Source organism: Vicugna pacos, chromosome 34 (assembly GCF_048564905.1).
Source record: "Vicugna pacos chromosome 34, VicPac4, whole genome shotgun sequence".
In the NCBI taxonomy this organism is placed as follows: domain Eukaryota; kingdom Metazoa; phylum Chordata; class Mammalia; order Artiodactyla; family Camelidae; genus Vicugna; species Vicugna pacos.
Genome location: NC_133020.1, coordinates 20,312,602 through 20,328,893, shown reverse-complemented (window position 1 = coordinate 20,328,893; position 16,292 = coordinate 20,312,602). Strand labels below are relative to the sequence as shown.

Genomic DNA, 16,292 nt, shown 5'->3' with positions numbered 1-16,292 from the left:
AGCCCAGAGGAGCACTTACCCTGCACACGAGGAGGCATATATAAGAAGGTACCTCGTAATGCTGTTTGATTACCAAAAAAGTAGAAACAATTTAAAGATTAACCTATCAAGGGTCATAGGAATGCAGTCGATCTGTATGTACCAGCATACAGAGTAGGGAAAAAAGCAAGTTGCAGAAACTGCGCACACGCGTATATATAATAGAGAATATAAATAGTATATATAACATAGAGAATATGTATTGTGAATAGTCTCTGTGTTCACAGAAGAAGAACAGAGGACTATATAGCAAACAGGCAGGGGAAGAGGGGAGAGGAGAAAGCATTAGCAGAACTTCACTCTTATTGATGTTTCTATCTTTTTTGCTAGGAGACTGTATTCATGTGTTTCTTCTATACATATAAATTAATCTTAGGGGGTAGGGCGTACAGCTCAGTGGTAGAGCTCATGCTTAGCATGCACAAGGTCAACCTCCAGGACCTCCATAAAAAAATAAAATTTTTAAAAATAAAATTTAATGCAATAAAAAAAGAACACAGAAGATGCAGGCTCCCCGGTGCCAGGGCTGCGTCTGACTGGAGCCCCGTCGCAGCCCGGGCGCCTGCAGCACCTGATGAACGTTCCAGCTCATTTCGGTTAGCAGCCTTTTATTGGACCAGTCTGACAATGGGTAATTTGCTTTCTTCCTCCTACTCTGTTTTCTGCTTTTATATACAACATTCATAATGGTAAAAACAAACCTTATTTAAACTAATGAAACATGTCCTTAAGGACTCTCCCCGTCTCTGTTCTGCCTTGCCCCATCCCTTGTGTCACCGGCCCCCGGGCACAAGCCCAGACTCACCGTTCCGGAACAGCCGCACATCGTCCTCGTGTAAGTGATTCATGCTTATCCTTTTAACTGTTAATTCTAAAGACAGCACACATGTGAAGTCCTTCCAGGATTCCTGGACCTTTGGGCCACCCTTTCCCCCAGGCTCAGTAGTGAACAAGGAATTTTGTGAACAGTTTTAGCAAGGAATGGATCTTAAAGATGCCTTGCAGCCCAGATGTCAGTGTCCTAGTAAAGGGCCCATCCCCAGAGCAGATGTGACCCAGAAAAATGCAAGTGACAAGGAGAGCGTGAGCCCAGGATGTTAAACGTGGGGTTCCTGCACCAACGGAAAGATGGATGAAGGGGTCAGCTGGCAAGAATAAAATGTGCATTGCCGATGAACGGGGGAAACAGCGCGTAAGCCTTGCTGATAAAAAGTATTAATCAAAACAACAGTAAGCTGCTCTCTGTCCCCTATCAAATTGGTAATGATTTTTAAAATATTATCCAGGGTTGACAAATACCTGGCGAAATGGACCCCTGTACACAGCACTGGGGACAACAGACAACGAGTCACACTTCTTAGAGGGCAGTGTGAGGACCAAGATCCTCGGCATTTTGCATTCCTTTTGGGTCCAGCAAGTCTACTTAAGAAATTTATGTTAAGATAATCATGCTGACGTGCAGATTTAGCCACCGTGTCCCTGCTTATAAGAACAAAAGACGCCACAGTCTCAATACCCCAAAATAAGGGCTGGTTAAAAAGTTCCATCAATCTACCATAAAAATGGACTTGACATTACACAGTGATTACACACAGGACTGAAGAGCATGTAAGGGCTTGGATGTGTGACACAGCAACGCACCAAACTGCAGTTTTCAAAAGCACTGTGTGTGCGTGTGTAGTACATTCTTCGGCAAAAAGCTCTAGGGTGTTAGACGTGGTTAAATCCCAATGGTAGAATTTCTGGCTTTATTTATTGCCTTCTTTTTCCCCAATCTGAATTTTTTTGGCTTTCTAACATTAACACACACTGCTGTTACAGTTCAAAACAAAAATATTTTGCAAAATCCATGGAGTTCCAGTGGGAGCAATACTTTTTCCCTTTCAAATGTATACGGTTCTCTCCCTGGCAAAGCAGAGCACAGGGGCACCCACACAGAGCCTCCCCTTCCTCCTCACCCCAACACAGAACTTGAGCCTGGTGGTGGGACAGCCTGCGATCAGGGCCGAGCTAGGAAAGGGGGCGCCGCCGTGCCCTGGTTCAGGCCCGGCGCTCCAGCAGGAGGGAAGAGGAGGGAGGGCTTGCCCAGGGAGCGTCTCACCTATGAAGCTGACGGCAGCTGTCCTCAGGAAGGGCTGCGGGCTCTTCAGGAAGCCAAAGCTCTGGGACAGTAACTCCCCCAAGAGCTGTCTTCTGCTGGTGACCACCTGTGGACCCAAAGAGGGGCCGTGCTGGCCAGGAGGGCAGGTGGGGGCGCTCTACTCAAGGCCGCCTGCAGCCGCGGCCCTCCGCCATCCCCCAGCAGCATCGTTCTGTCTCCAGCCCCTCACACTCAGCCCCACCTCCGCAGCAGTGCACACTCAGCAGGAAGTTCAGAAAGAGAATTTTGCTCCTTGGTACCAACGTGATAAAGGAGAAAGCAACTGATGTGGGGCAGGAGACAGAGGTGTGCACTCCGGCTCCAGGCTTCTCGTCGCCAAGAGCCAAACCAAAACCTGCCTCCCTCCCTCGTGTCACTGTGAGGCTCTAGCGCGATAAAGGAGGTAAACTGCTTTGTAAACTGTGAAGTGCGCTATGTGTGAGGCAGTATTAACATTCATAATATTAGAATTTCTCATATTAGTTCCTCACCAACCCGCTTAGCCCTTAAATGTGCATTTTCCAGCCAGGATTCCTGATTCCTGCCCTGGCTTGACTTCTTAGGAGCCACAGACCCTTAACACCATGACCCCTGCCTACGTCTCCTCTTGCCAACTCTGGCCGGAAGGCCTCTGTCCCACTGCCATCTGCTCCCCTCACAGGACCTTCTGAGCCTCTGAAGGCAGAGAATGGGATGCCAAGAGGCTCAGATGGGGAAAAACAGGGTCCTCAGGGTTTGCTAGCGATAAAGAAGGAGGCATGGAGAGGGCATCTTCTGTCAGCCCTCCCCTCTTTACCCACCCAGCCTGCCGCCGAGTGCCTGGCACGGGTGTGGTGACCCTGCCCCGTCAGAGACTCTCACTCACCAGGTACTTGCATGTCTCTTCCAATACCTGGATGTGGTCACTGAGAGTGGTGTGGCGGAATGTCCGCGTGAGCGATGACCAGCCAATCACTTTAGTCCACTCGGTCAGGGCCCCTCCACAGGCCTGTGCGACAGAGGGGGGGGAACCCCAAAGCCTAACTCCTGCCACTCTGCAGAGCGAGGCCAGGGGCTACGCGGAAGACCACGAGGCTGGCCCCCACAGGGCGTGGCGGGGGTGGGAGCTGGGATCAGGGACGCACGGGGCCTGGTCCGTGACACAGGACGTACATGGCTTCAGGGAGAGCTGCATACCAGATAGGAAGGAAGGCACCCAAGAGAGGGAAGCGCTCGGAGCAAGCCCAGGGGACGGACTGAAGAGGACACAGAGCATGGCACCAAGGCCAGCTTGTGGGAAAGGGCCCACAGGAAGGGGGCTGCGTGCTGGCAGGAGGTGGGCAGCTGAGGCTTCCGGTACCTTGACCACCTCGGGGTTGTTGTCCTGAATACTGAGCAGCAGCGGGACCAGGAAAGTGTAGATCTCCCTCCAGATGGAGGGCCCAGGCTTACATTTGTCAACCTGATGCAGCATGTGGCCCAGGGCAGAGGTGGCTGAGATCTTCACCTGGTCCCTCTCCTGCGCAAAGGGCAAAAGGGAGACGAAGAGGCTGAGGTTCCCTCTGGCACTGCCCGGCCTGGCCTCTGGATTCCCGCATCTCATATTCCACGTCCAAAGCCCACCGATGCTGACGGCACTGGGATTACAGGACGTAAAGGCAGCAGGGGTGCATATTGGGGTCGTTTTCTTTAGACCCCCCAGGGTGAATAAGCCGGCTTGTTAAGACACAGAGCTCGGGAGACCAGAGCATGCAGCTTCAGTTCTGCACGGACCACAGCCACAGCCTGTAACTTTATTCTAAGGATTTAGCTCAAGAATGCCAAATTTGGGGGGCTGGAGTACAGCTCAGTGGTAGAGCACATGCTTAGCATCCCCAAGTTCCTGAGTTCAATCCCCAGTACCTTCATTAAACCATAAATTACTTAAACAATAAATAAATAAATAAATAAATAAATAAATAAATAAACCTAATTACCCCCCAAAATTTTTTTTAAAAAGAATGCCAAATTTTAAAAATCACATATGGTTAAACTAGTTAAAGGTTTGAACAAATTATTTTAGATCTAATTAGCTTGTATTATTTCACAATGATCACAAACAAGTAAATTCTGGACACTTTCAAGAGTATATTATATATTAATTGAGCAAATATTTACTGAGCACCTATGGTGAGTAAAGCATGGTGCCAAATAGTAGAGGTGTTGTGGGACAAGACAGACAGTCCCGGGCCCCGTGGAACAGGGGAAACACACTTGAACAAATTGGATTGCACATCATTATTTTTCGCAGAGTGAACACAATGGCTAAAGAGAGATGATTCAATGTTGGCACATTAATTTAAAGAAACAGAAAGTATCACATGCAGATTAACTCAAGATGGGTGACTGAGCACTGCTTGTCATTCTTCCTGCCCCAAAGCCCTAGAAGAAATAGTAGAGATGTGCTTTTCAAATCGGTAATGGCTCTGTGGCTCTGGAATATTAGAGCAGGCCCCCCGGCTGAGGACTGGAGTGTCCCTGAAAGGCAGACAGCAGACAGGACTGGAATTAAATTTGAAACCACAGCCTGAACAGACTGCTGCAGGAGGTGGGTGTGTTCTGGGAGATCTCCAAGCTTACGGGCCGTAAACAAGGGGAACAGGAGGGGACACCGGGCAGCCAACAGAGTGGTCATCTGGGGTGCTGTAGTCCAGACACAGAGCCCAGTTTCTCCCCCACCCTTCCCTCCCAGAATCCCCCTCACTAACTAGCAAGCAGCAGGGCATGTACCCCTGACAGAGCAGGGCTGTGGTGTCTAGACAGAGAGATAGGAGGGAGTCCTGGGTGTCCGGCAGCACCCAGGAAGAGCAGGGCACCTCACAATCAGAAGACCAGATCTTGGCACACCTGCCTGCCCACGATCCCTGGGTGCACCCCCACAGCGACGGGAAAGCACTGCTTTCATAGAGGGCCAGCCGAGAACCAGCAGTACAAAATTTCCAGAGCTACCACCAATACTCACCAAACATTTAGGGAAACCAGCACCACAAAAGGAACAGACAAAACCCCATCACATCCAAGGAGACAGTTAATAACACAATCTGAACAAAACTTTAAAGAAAGCATAATCAAATCCTCAGAAGGATTTTGGTTTAAAAAATATATATAGAGAGAGAGAGAGAGGGAGAGAGAGAGGACATTTTTAAACAGTACTCAGAACCCCAAACCTTGACATTATAAGTAAACAAATAAATAATTAAATAAGTAAATAAAGACATGCAAAGGTCAGGCAGTGTCCCCACAGAATAATGCAGTATCTGCTCAGATATCACACCATCAACCAGAAGAGAAGAATAAAGAGCACTTGCTTAATAGAGAAATAAACTCAACAGGTCAGCTGAATAGCAGAATAATCATAGCTAAAGCGTGAATTAGTAAGAGGAGAATCAGCCCAGGGATTTTTCCAAAGTGGACAAAGAGATGGAAAATATAAAAGAAAAATTAAGAAACATGGAGAATATGACCCAGCAATCCCACTCCTGGGCATATATCCAGAGGGAACCTTAATTCAAAAAGACATATGCAGTCCAACATTCATAGCAGTACCACTTACCATAGCCAACACAAGGAAACAACCTAAGTGTTCATCGACAGGTGACTGGATAAAAAAGCTGTGGTATATTTATACAATGGAATACTACTCAGCCATAAAAAAGACTAAAACAATGCCATTTGCAGCAACATGGATGGACCTGGAGATTGTCCTACTAAGTGAAGTAAGTCAGAAAGGGAAAGAAAAATACCATATCATATAGCTTATATGTGGAATCTTAAAAAAAAGACAAACGAACTTATTTACTCACAGACATAGAAAACAAACTTATGGTTACCAGAGGGGGAAGAGGGTGGGAAGGGATAAATTGGGAGTTCGAGATTTGCAGATACTAATATATATAAAATAGATAAACAACAAGTTTATACTGTAGAGCACAGGGAGCTATATTCAATGTCTTGTGGTAACTTATGGTGAAAAAGAATATGAAAATGAATCTATGTATGTTCATGTATGACTGAAGTATTATGCTGTACACCAGAAATGGACACAACATTGTAACTGACTATATATATATAAAGAAACATGAGGAATAAATCCAAATAAGTTTCGAAAATAAAACAGAAAGACAGAAAAGAGGACATACCAATGAAACAACAGAATGTCACTACTGAGCTTTGCCTAAGTAAGTGCGCATGACTAAGTGAATGACAAAGCAGCACCTAGAACCCAGATGGTCTGACCCTTGGGTCAGTGTTCTCTTCACCCTGATGGGTAACCACTGTGGAGATGATGACATTTACTATTCCTTGGTTAGACCCTAAATCTCAACCTTCCATTCCAGCAACATGGAAGAAAAGCTGACAACCTCTCCACCATAAACAGCTTTATACTAGAGAAAATATACAAAAACATTCTTAAATGCAGAGCTGAGCTTTCAAAAAAGTAAGAAAAATTCCCAGGGGCCAAAGATGTAGAGGTTGCTGTCATTCCAGCTGCTTGGGCGGCATCGGGGGATGGGACATCAGGGTGTCTCTAGTGGGGAGGGGATGTCACTGGGCTCGACAAGGACAAGTCTTCTCACATCCCCTGGTCTCCCCAGCCTGCCCCCACGGTAGCGCGGACTGAAAAAACTGCATACCCTAAAGCTGAGAATGAATTCAGAAATGAGAAGTCTCAGCAAAGAAATAGAAGATATTAAAAAGGAACCGTAGAAAACTTTAGAACTGAGAAATACAAAATTGGGTCGGCTCCGTGGCAAAACAGAGATGTCAGAGGAAAGAGTCAGTGAACTTGAAGAAAGAGCAATAAAAATTATTTAATCTGAACCAGAGAGAAAAGCGACTGGAAACGAACAGAAGCTTGGGGCTCACTGGATAATAACAGAAGGTCTCACACCCGTGTCACCACATTCCTAAAAGGAGAGGGGAGACAATGTGGTGCTGAAAACATTTTAAGAAATAACGGCTAAAAATTTCCTAAGTTTGGTGAAAGATATAAATACAGAAATTTCAAGCAGCTCAGAGAACTTCAAACAGGCTAGACCCAAAGAAACTCATCCCAAGACATCGTTAACTGCTGAAAACATAAGATGAATTCAAGGCAAAACAGACACTTTCTGACGAAGACTGAAAACATTTAATTAACAGACCACAAAGGGGAAAAAAAGAGACGCGTTTAGGAGGGAGAGGAGAGCTTCCAGAAGGAAAGGTGAGCAAAGGAATTTGTGAGCAAGAGAGTACATCTAAATAAGTACTGACTGTACACAACAGTAACAGTGATGGTGAGGGTGCTGAGGATGACATAAAGACGAAACTTGGGGGTTTTAAAGGAATGTGGAACTGAAATACTGGACAATATTAATAGATAAAATGGGAGGGTGTGATCAGAGTTAAAGCGTTCTACAGTCCTTATACTGTTTGGGTGGAAGGTAAAGATATTACCTGTAGGTGTTCTTAAGCATACATGGTGACGTTCTAAAGTAACAGAAAAATAGATGAACCAGACAATGACCCTGTCATTGTGGGGTGTCCAAGATGGAAGGGGAGTAAGACTGATACAAAAATATCTCAAATCCAAGGTGCACGAACTCAGAAGTTAGAGGCACCAGACCAGGAGTACTGCAAGCATGCGGCTCTGACGTCAGGTCCACTCAGCCCTCAAGCTCTATAATCCGTAAGGAGGGTGAGATGTGGAGCGGGTTGGTGTAGGTCTGGGAAGCTCTGATTTCTGAGCCTTTGGGTTCTTGAGACGAGGCTCCTGGCATCCTGGGGTCCCTGTGTTGACTGAGAGAGGGCAGAGCCATGCTCCTCCCCAAACACATCATCCCATGGCGGGGTCTGCTGGAAAAGATGCTTGGGGTTGGAACCCATTTTGTGTCAGTGTGTCACTTTTTTTCCTTCCTGGTGACAGAGCAGTGCTACCCCTGGACGAGCATGTGCTACAACTGTGTGTAAGGGGAGTGCGTCTGAGACAGCCCCCTTCCTCAGCCCGGGGGCTCCAGCCCTCTCCCGCGGCCCCCGGCACACGCAGGCTCATTCCCAGCCCCAGCCCCAGCCCACTCGGCTCCCATCCCATCCGGGACTCGGGCCCATACATCGTTGATGAGTGGGCGCAGGTGTTTGGAGATGCTGCAGAAGACCACCTTAGCGTCCTCTGCCTGCCCGTGGCAGATGATGTTTCGCAGGCTCTTCACTGCCTGCACCGTCACGCGCACCTCATTCTTCAGCAGGTCTCTCAAGGACGGAACCAGGCTCTTCAGAGACGCCGACTGTTGGGAGAAGGCAGAGGTCACTCACCACCTGGGGGTGAGGCAACACTCTGGGGACAGGGTTCTGAGAAAACAGAGGATGCCCAAGACACTGGACAGATGTGAGGAGCCTGGGGGCCGGAGGTGCCAAGGAAGTGGATGGCTGGTGCCCAGGGTGTGGGGCCCGATGGCCAGTCTATGTGCGTCTACAGTCAGGATGCTGTGTGGCCTGAGGATGTGGGGTTGGGAGATAGACCAAGCCCTGGGTCATCAGAGACCCACGGGAGAGAGAAGAAATGCTCCCGGGACAGTCGCCAGTCCCCGCCCGGCCCCCGCTCTTACTTGTCCTGGATGCAGTGCCAGGTTACTGATGCCCCGGAGCCCAACTTCCTTCATGACAAGGTCAGGCTCCTTGATCCACGTGACAAGGTTGCTCAGGAAGTCATGCCCCAGAGTCTGAGCCACTGACCGGTGCCAGAGGAGCTGTGGGTGCAAGGAGACCACAGCCAGGGATGGAGAAGAGGTCTCAGGGACCCAGTGTGCCCTTCAGCACCCCCTGGCTGTGGCCAGGTCAGGACTGCGTCCAGTTGAGGAAAGTGGCAGATCTGGACATGTGGAGTGGACATTGCAGTAAGGAGTGGGAGGGTACGCTGATAAGGTTTGAGTTTTGAGCCAGGTGCCGGGGTCCACAGGTCATTCTGGGAGGACCAGAGCTGTTGGCCCCGCCCCCGGCTTCTCCTGCCTCCTCTAACCAGGCTCCTACTCTGTCTGCTCTCCACGGCCCGCTAGCTAACATCTCTGTGAGAGACCAAATGAAGGGCTAGGGCCGTGGGCCGCTCCCCTAGCCCTCACCTGCGCGTAGAAGGCCCTGGCCAGGACCTTCCAACGATGATCTAAGCTGTAGAGGAAGTTCCTGACGAGGCTGAGGAGCTGGTGCAGGATGGCCGGCTCACAGTTCTTCACCATGGCACTGGGTGGGACACAGGAAGCCAAGAGTTGCTGGGGGGAGATGTCAAGGGACCAGTGTGCACGGAAAAGGGGAGGCATGAGGGCTGAGGTATCAGGAGACCAGAGGGCTGGGAGATGGGGAAGGAGGGGTGCTGAAGGCTGGGCCCTTGGAAACGGGGGTCAGGGGGTTAGAGGGGTGCTAGGAGCTGATGGAGCAATGGTCCCACCTGGTCAGGTCCATGATCCCTATATAGTAAAATTTGGGGCAGGACAGGAGGTCCCAGCTGCGATGCTGGTTTCCATAGAACACCACGCTCTCATACGCGGCTGCCAACAGCACCAACTTCACCACCTCCAGGGCACAACTGAAGGCCACGCCATGAGGTTTGTGAAAAGGAAGAGACAGAAGGATGGGTAAAGCATTACTCCCTGGTTGGTATCCCACCGCCAGCAAGCCGGGAGACAGCCCCCTGCCTCAGTAGCTAGGTTCTGCTTTCCCGCTGACAGCTGACAAAAGTCCACAGCTCTGTGAAAACCATTTCCACTCACCCCTCCCACCCTGGAGCTCACGCAGCCATGGAGGCCGAGTAAAGAGCCTAGAAAGACACTCTAGGGCCGTGGCTGCTCCCCAGGGCGTGGAGGGCAGGCGAGGGTGTCTCTTCACTCCACACCCAGCTCGTCCGAAAGTCTGTGCTCGATGGTCTCGCTTGTTCTCATTTTCGTGTAAGACGTCATTTGAACAAAATGCTCTGAGGTCACTTATCTAGGAGTCCGACGGGCAAACATCTGAATCCTAGTAGTGACTAGTGCAAGACGGCACCGCTAGTGACAGGCAAGCCAGAGGCCAACCAGGTTCAAAGGACCACAGCCGCACAGGGAGGGTGACACAGACATGGTCTCGCTCGGCCAGTTACCATCCAACCGAGCGTCCTTGCGTGCAGAGCCAGGGCCACGCGCACCGACTGGCAGCGCGCCCACCGAAGGGTTAGTGAGAAAGGTGGAGACACGTGAGACCACCCCACACCCTCTGCTGTCTCCTCGCTTCTGCCGCTGTCCTCCAGGGCTCTCTGGAACGGACTGATCTCATTCCTCCGTCACTTGGGGGGCTGGCTTACCTAGTGGGATCGAAGGGCTTGCTCTTGCTGCCCAGGCCCCCCTCCTTGGTGTAGACCACCATCTTCTGGGGGGGCTTCTGCTCAATCACCCAGCAGAGATGATGCAGCACTGCCAGCAGCAGCCGCGGGTAGAGTTCCTTCACGGCCTCCTGGCACAGGGACCCCGACAGCATCTCGCACAACGCACAGGCCACCTGGGGGAGGACACGGTGGAGGCGGGGAGCAGATCTGACCGGACCTGAGCATCAAACAGACCCAAGATCCCGCACATCTTGTCCCGCCCTGCCCTCCCCGTCACTGCCCCAAGGTGAGTCACAGCTCACTCTGACTCAGGCTCGCAAGAAGCACCCCAACACTGAAAGGCCAGCGCTCATCCCCGGGGAAATGAGGGGGCCACACAGGTGCACTCTGCTTTCCCTTCACTCCTCTGACTTTAAAAATCAAAAGGGAACCGACTCTAAAGTTTCAGCAGAAGATGCTTCAGGGCATGTCAACTCCAATTCCGGGCCACCAAACATCCTCCTCCCCCAGCCTCTCGGGCCCCCCAGAATGGGTGCCAGCCCCACAGTCAGGAGCTAGAGAAAGTTGCTTAGCTCTGAACGTTTCCCTGTCCATGAAATGGACCACCCCTGCTCTTTCCATTACCGCATCGTTCAGTTCTTAGGTGTACGGTGCAAACAGAGATCACCATGCTAACCGCGAGGGCAGTGCTAGTGATTCCAGTGACAGCCTCTCCTCTTTGCTCCTCCCTGACACCTGCCCCTGCCCACAGGCCCCTCTGACCCGGAGTCTGGGGCCCCTCCCTCCCTGTGCTGACCGCCACAGGCCGGAAGGGCATCTCCCCGGTCTCGTCCCTGGAGTCGAGCTTTTCCAGGACGCCTATGAGCACCTGCAGGACACCGATTGTGGTCTCTCGTTGGGTGCCAAACGCCTTCCACACCGACAGGCTGGTTCTGCAGGACCCAGAGACAGCTGTGTCACGCGCCCTGCTGGCCATGCTTCTAGGGCTAGTCTGGCCTCGCTTGGGCCTGGAGCGGCCAGGTCTCACGGTCTGGAGGGAGTGGGACCAAAGAGGACTTCGCCAACAAACACCGATGAAGTTTGATTGGCATCTAAGAGAGTGCTTCCTTGTGCGCTGACTTCGCGCGGGGCGGGGCGGGGCACATTTCCCAGCAGGAGGGTGCCTCGTGGGGAGGTACCTGTTCCAGGGCAGGGGCTTGTTGAGCAGCAGGGGCACCACAATGTGGGCATTGTTGCCCGCCAGCAGGCACATGGCCCGCAGGGTCTCCTCCTTCGTACTGGGCTCCAGCTGCAAACTGAGCGATTCCAGGATGCCCTCCACAACTTCCTCAATCTACAGGGCAGAGCCAGAAGGGTCTCCATAAATCCTTCCATGCTTCCTTCCCCCACTCCCTCTCTACCAACTCTCCAACCTCAAGGGACCTTCCATCTCTGGTACCTGGGCTACGTAGGTCACATACAGGAGTGGAGGCCATGGTATCCAGGATCAGAGAGAAGAGGGTCTGGAGAGCCCATGCCACATATAAAAGGGACAGTGTCCACTCAGAGAGCTGTCCTATGTGACCTCATTTTAAAGTTGTTTTCAGTGAAGTGGGAAATGTGGATTTTTATGCAAAATATAACTGTTTTACACGTAAGTCTAAAAGAAAATGTATTCAAAGGTCAGGTCCTTCCACGAACTTGCTGGTTGGCAGTTGGCAGCCTTGCCCTTCAGAGGTTCTAAGCCCCCCTCGCACCCCAGGGAACCGGGGTCAGTACTCCCAGCAGTGCTTCCTTGCGCTCTGACCATCAGCCATCCAGCTGCCCACAGCCCTGCACATGGTCGTCATGAGCCAAGGAAACGGCTCCCACATGGGAGGAACTGCAGTTCCGAGCTCAGGACTCCAAATGCCAGGGCTCAGCGGAACCACGGAGGAAGTCTAGTCCCAGCCTCCAACTTAGAGGTGAGTGAACTGAGGGCCGCAGAGGAGAGGGACCTGCCCCAGGCCCTTTGGCCGGTCAGCGAGAGAGGCAGGAGAGGCCGGGCTCCGGGCTTGCTGGGCACAGCTGGCACCACAGCACTACCCTACCTTCTTCATATCTCTGCCCCGTTCTTTCAGGACACCACTCATCAGCTGGGCTGCAGCCAGAGACTCCTTGGCCTTGCTGTTGGTCAGGCCCTCCATGGCCGTCAGCACCAGGTTGGTGACCTGCGTCTGGGTGAAGTACTCCGCAAACGCCTGCAACACGGTGCGGTCGGGCTGGACGCGGCAGGCCCCCAGCGGCAGACAGCTGAGCCGCCCTCCCGGCCAGGGCCGGGGGAGGGAGAGTACCTCTGGGGAGCGCGGTGTGCTTCTGCCCTAGGCATGAGCTGTCTGCCAGCTCCTGGAAGACCTTTCACTGGGGACAGAGTCTCTGGGGACCGGAGGGTGCAGTGTGGGGCTCAGAGGGCAGAAGCAGCACGGGCAGCGTGCGGAGTCGGGCGGGGGCTGGGAGCCTTGGCGACCACTCTCTGAGGCGTGGGCTGGGTGCCCACAGAGCATTATTAGCATGAAGCAGGTGCTTCTCAGGGGGACGGGTAAGAAAGGATAAGGACCCATGATGCTTATAAGGGTGAGCATGTGGCAGGAAAGGCTCCCCAAAGGCAGAGCTCACATCCAGTAATGGGAAGGGAAGGAGATGGGGCATCAGGGTCCCAGCCCAGGAGTCTGTAAACGGGAGGCCCAGGCTCTCCCCACTGGCCTCTGGCGCACCCCTCACCTCGGCAATCTCAAAGGTGCTGTTGTAGAACATGCTGGCACTGTACACTTCGCTCCTGCCCTCTTCCTCCCACAAGCCCTGTTTTTTCCTTGCCATCTCTGAAACAGACGCCCAGCCCAGCGCTCAGACACTCAGAAGGAGCCTTAGGCCCCCACTTCCCCAGCTGCCCAGCCCGAGACACCTACTGAGCCGAGGCGGCTGGGGCGAGGAGTAACGTGTGGGGCTGGGGGTACAGGGAGGACACGAAGCCAGGGGACGTGAGGGCCGATGTCGAAGGAACCCCCTGACCCCGGTGCCTGCCTCAGAGCAGAAACAGAACTGAGTAAGGGGCTCAGCCAGGTGGGGAGAAAATGATGCAGAAGAACTGTCTCTTGAGTGGGCATATTTTTGTCCCAAGAAGGTATCTATAGATGTTTGCGGGCAGGTTCCTCAGTGGAAAGGATGTGCTCAGTAACTCCTGGGCTCCCGCCCTCCGGGGACAGAGTGTGTGGGGACAGCTGGGCCTGGCGGGGGCCCCAGGGGGAGGAGAAGGCTCTCTGTACTCTTTCGCTGCAGGAGGATGCAGTAGAGGCTGTAGACGGCCTGGGCAGACAGGAAGCAGATATTGTCCACGGGGTCCTGGCAGCGTACGGCCAGCAGCCTCACCAAGCGCCCCAGCCGGGTGAACTCAATTTCTGTCTGGGGAGGAGAGATGGAAGCCACAAGTCATCCCAGCCAATCCCTCAGGCTGAGTCGTCACAGGAAAAGAACTAGGAGGAGGAGCTGCCAGGACCAGAGAGGTTCGAGGTGAGATGAGGTGAGTTTATCGGGGATGGAACTGGACAGGTGAGTTGTGGCTGGGAAGGACATACGGGATCACAGTGTTGGAAGGACCTTACACTGTCCCCCTTCTTCACCTCTTGACACACACCTCCCATTCTTCAAGTCTAGCTCAGATGCCTCCTCCTCCATGAAGCCTTCCAGATCCTTTCTCTTACAGTCATTTGTGTCTTGATCTTTTCTTCCCACTACATTTGGTTTGTACCTTTGTTATCACCTTCTATTATAGTTTGTTCTATGCCTGCCTCTCTCCCCAGCGGTCTGTGAGATCCATGAAGACAGACAACTGTCTTGGTCCTCTGTGTATCCACTCTGACACCGAGCACAGTGCCTGGCACAAGGTGAATATTCAGTAGCTGCTTGTGCAGATGAACGGAATGAAACCAAACCAGGTGGGATGGAAGTGAATTGATGGATGGAAGGAAAGGCCAAGAAGATGTCAGAAGGGAGAAAGGGGAGAAAAGGTGAGGTTCACAGGAGAGAACAGAGGGTGGGGCCAGGAAGATGGAGGGTGAGCATCAGTGGCTGAGGCCCGGTACTTCATGAGACGACATTTGGGATGAAGGCGGCAATGAGAGTGACTGGAGGGGACACCAGGGCTCAGTCTCCAGGAAAGGCTCCCACTCACTTCAAAGTTGTTCATTTTTGCAGTGAAGCCAAGAACACAGGCTGTGCACCACATGGCCCGTTCCCGCTCGCTGTCCTTCTGGGAGTTCAGCCACGTGTCCAGGAACTGGAGAGAGAAGAGAAGGAAAGGAGAGGCCTGTTCCACCCAGTGGGTGGAAAGGTGACCTTGAACCCGGCTTCTGCAAAGTGCGCCTACAGGCAGGTTACATGTGGGTCGAGCACCAGGAGCCCTCATTCCTCCGACCCCCGATTTTGCTAGGAATCTCTTCCATTATTACCTCTTCCTTCAGGCTAAAGCAGTGGCTCACGGATTGTATTGATTTTCAGTCACTTCACTGGGTTGTTGTACCTCAGTGTCCCCCTACCCACCTCCTCCCACTCTTAAGTAGAAAGAGGAGATGGTGATAACAAAGAAGAATCATTGTATTTGCTGATTCCAGAGTGAACTGGGCATAAATATGCTTGAGAAATACAATTATGGATGATTCCTCTCTGAAACACAATACACAAGTGGTCTCACAGTTGGTAAATCATGGGCTCAAAACACCACTGATCCAGACGCTTCGCTGCACATCAAGCTACAGCCATCAATCTGACCATGCTGCAGCTAAGCAGACAGCAACCCACAATTGAAGAAAAGCTGACCCCAGGACTGAGACAGGATATGCACAAGACATTGTACTGGAGAGCGAGGGAGCTACTGAAGACACTGCAGTCGTGTTCAAGGGACTCGGGAGTCAACCTGAAGAGGCTCCTGTTGACCAAAGATGGGACAGTTTAAGCATCGATAAGACTAATAGTTGTGATTAATACACACAAAGCATTTTAAAATTCATTTTCAACTCAAATGATGCTAGAGAAATAACCTTCACTGGTCACCTTCTGAGAATATTAAGAAATAATTTACTACTTTGAAAACTAATGAAGGGAAAGGATCCAGCACTTGTCTTTCCTCTGTGAGCTATGCCTCAAAGTAACCAGTCAATAGAGGTGACTTCTCCTTAGAGAAGAATTCCAGACAAAAATGAATAAGGAATGGTAGAACTACAATGTTATCCTTTTGCAAAAACAGATAAACAGACATATATATGAATATTTATATTTTTTTCATTCAATGGAATATTACACATAGCAATAAAAAGAATGATCTAGTGCCACATGTAAGAACACAGATGAACCTCACAGTCATAATGGTGACGTGAAATAGTACAGACACAAAGTACATCCTGTGCCCCAGTGCTCACAGCAGCACTGTTTACAACAGCCAACACATGGGGACAACCTAAGTGTCCATCGACAGGTGACTGGATAAAGAAGCTGTGGTATGTTTATACAATGGAATACTACTCAGCCATACAAAATAATAAAATAATGCCATTTGCAGCAACATGAATGGACCTGCAGATCATCATTCTAAGTGAAGTAAGCCAGAAAGGAAAAGAAAAATACCATATGGTATCACTTATATGTGGAATCTATAAAAAAAAAAAAGAAAGAAAGAAAAAATAGGACACTAATGAACTCATCTACAAAAGAAATAGACTCACAGACATAGTAAACAATCTTATGTTTACTGGGGAAGAG

General features: G+C 51.1%; 1 protein-coding gene across 2 annotated transcripts in view; it reads right to left on the bottom strand.

Annotated features, from left to right (window-relative positions):
- The window catches only part of LOC107034210 (maestro heat-like repeat-containing protein family member 1), a 63,653-nt gene that overhangs the window by 1,536 nt on the left and 45,825 nt on the right, over positions 1-16,292 (bottom strand). For both annotated transcript variants that reach the window (XM_072954422.1, XM_072954423.1), the window contains 15 exons: positions 14,710-14,814; positions 13,805-13,940; positions 13,263-13,360; positions 12,593-12,742; positions 11,702-11,856; positions 11,320-11,455; positions 10,503-10,696; positions 9,615-9,752; positions 9,292-9,409; positions 8,782-8,922; positions 8,287-8,460; positions 3,519-3,677; positions 3,045-3,167; positions 2,141-2,246; positions 845-910 (listed from right to left, as the gene is read on the bottom strand). In XM_072954422.1, coding sequence (XP_072810523.1) covers positions 845-910; positions 2,141-2,246; positions 3,045-3,167; positions 3,519-3,677; positions 8,287-8,460; positions 8,782-8,922; positions 9,292-9,409; positions 9,615-9,752; positions 10,503-10,696; positions 11,320-11,455; positions 11,702-11,856; positions 12,593-12,742; positions 13,263-13,360; positions 13,805-13,940; positions 14,710-14,814 — 1,999 coding nt within the window. The remainder of the gene's footprint in view (positions 1-844; positions 911-2,140; positions 2,247-3,044; positions 3,168-3,518; positions 3,678-8,286; positions 8,461-8,781; positions 8,923-9,291; positions 9,410-9,614; positions 9,753-10,502; positions 10,697-11,319; positions 11,456-11,701; positions 11,857-12,592; positions 12,743-13,262; positions 13,361-13,804; positions 13,941-14,709; positions 14,815-16,292) is intronic.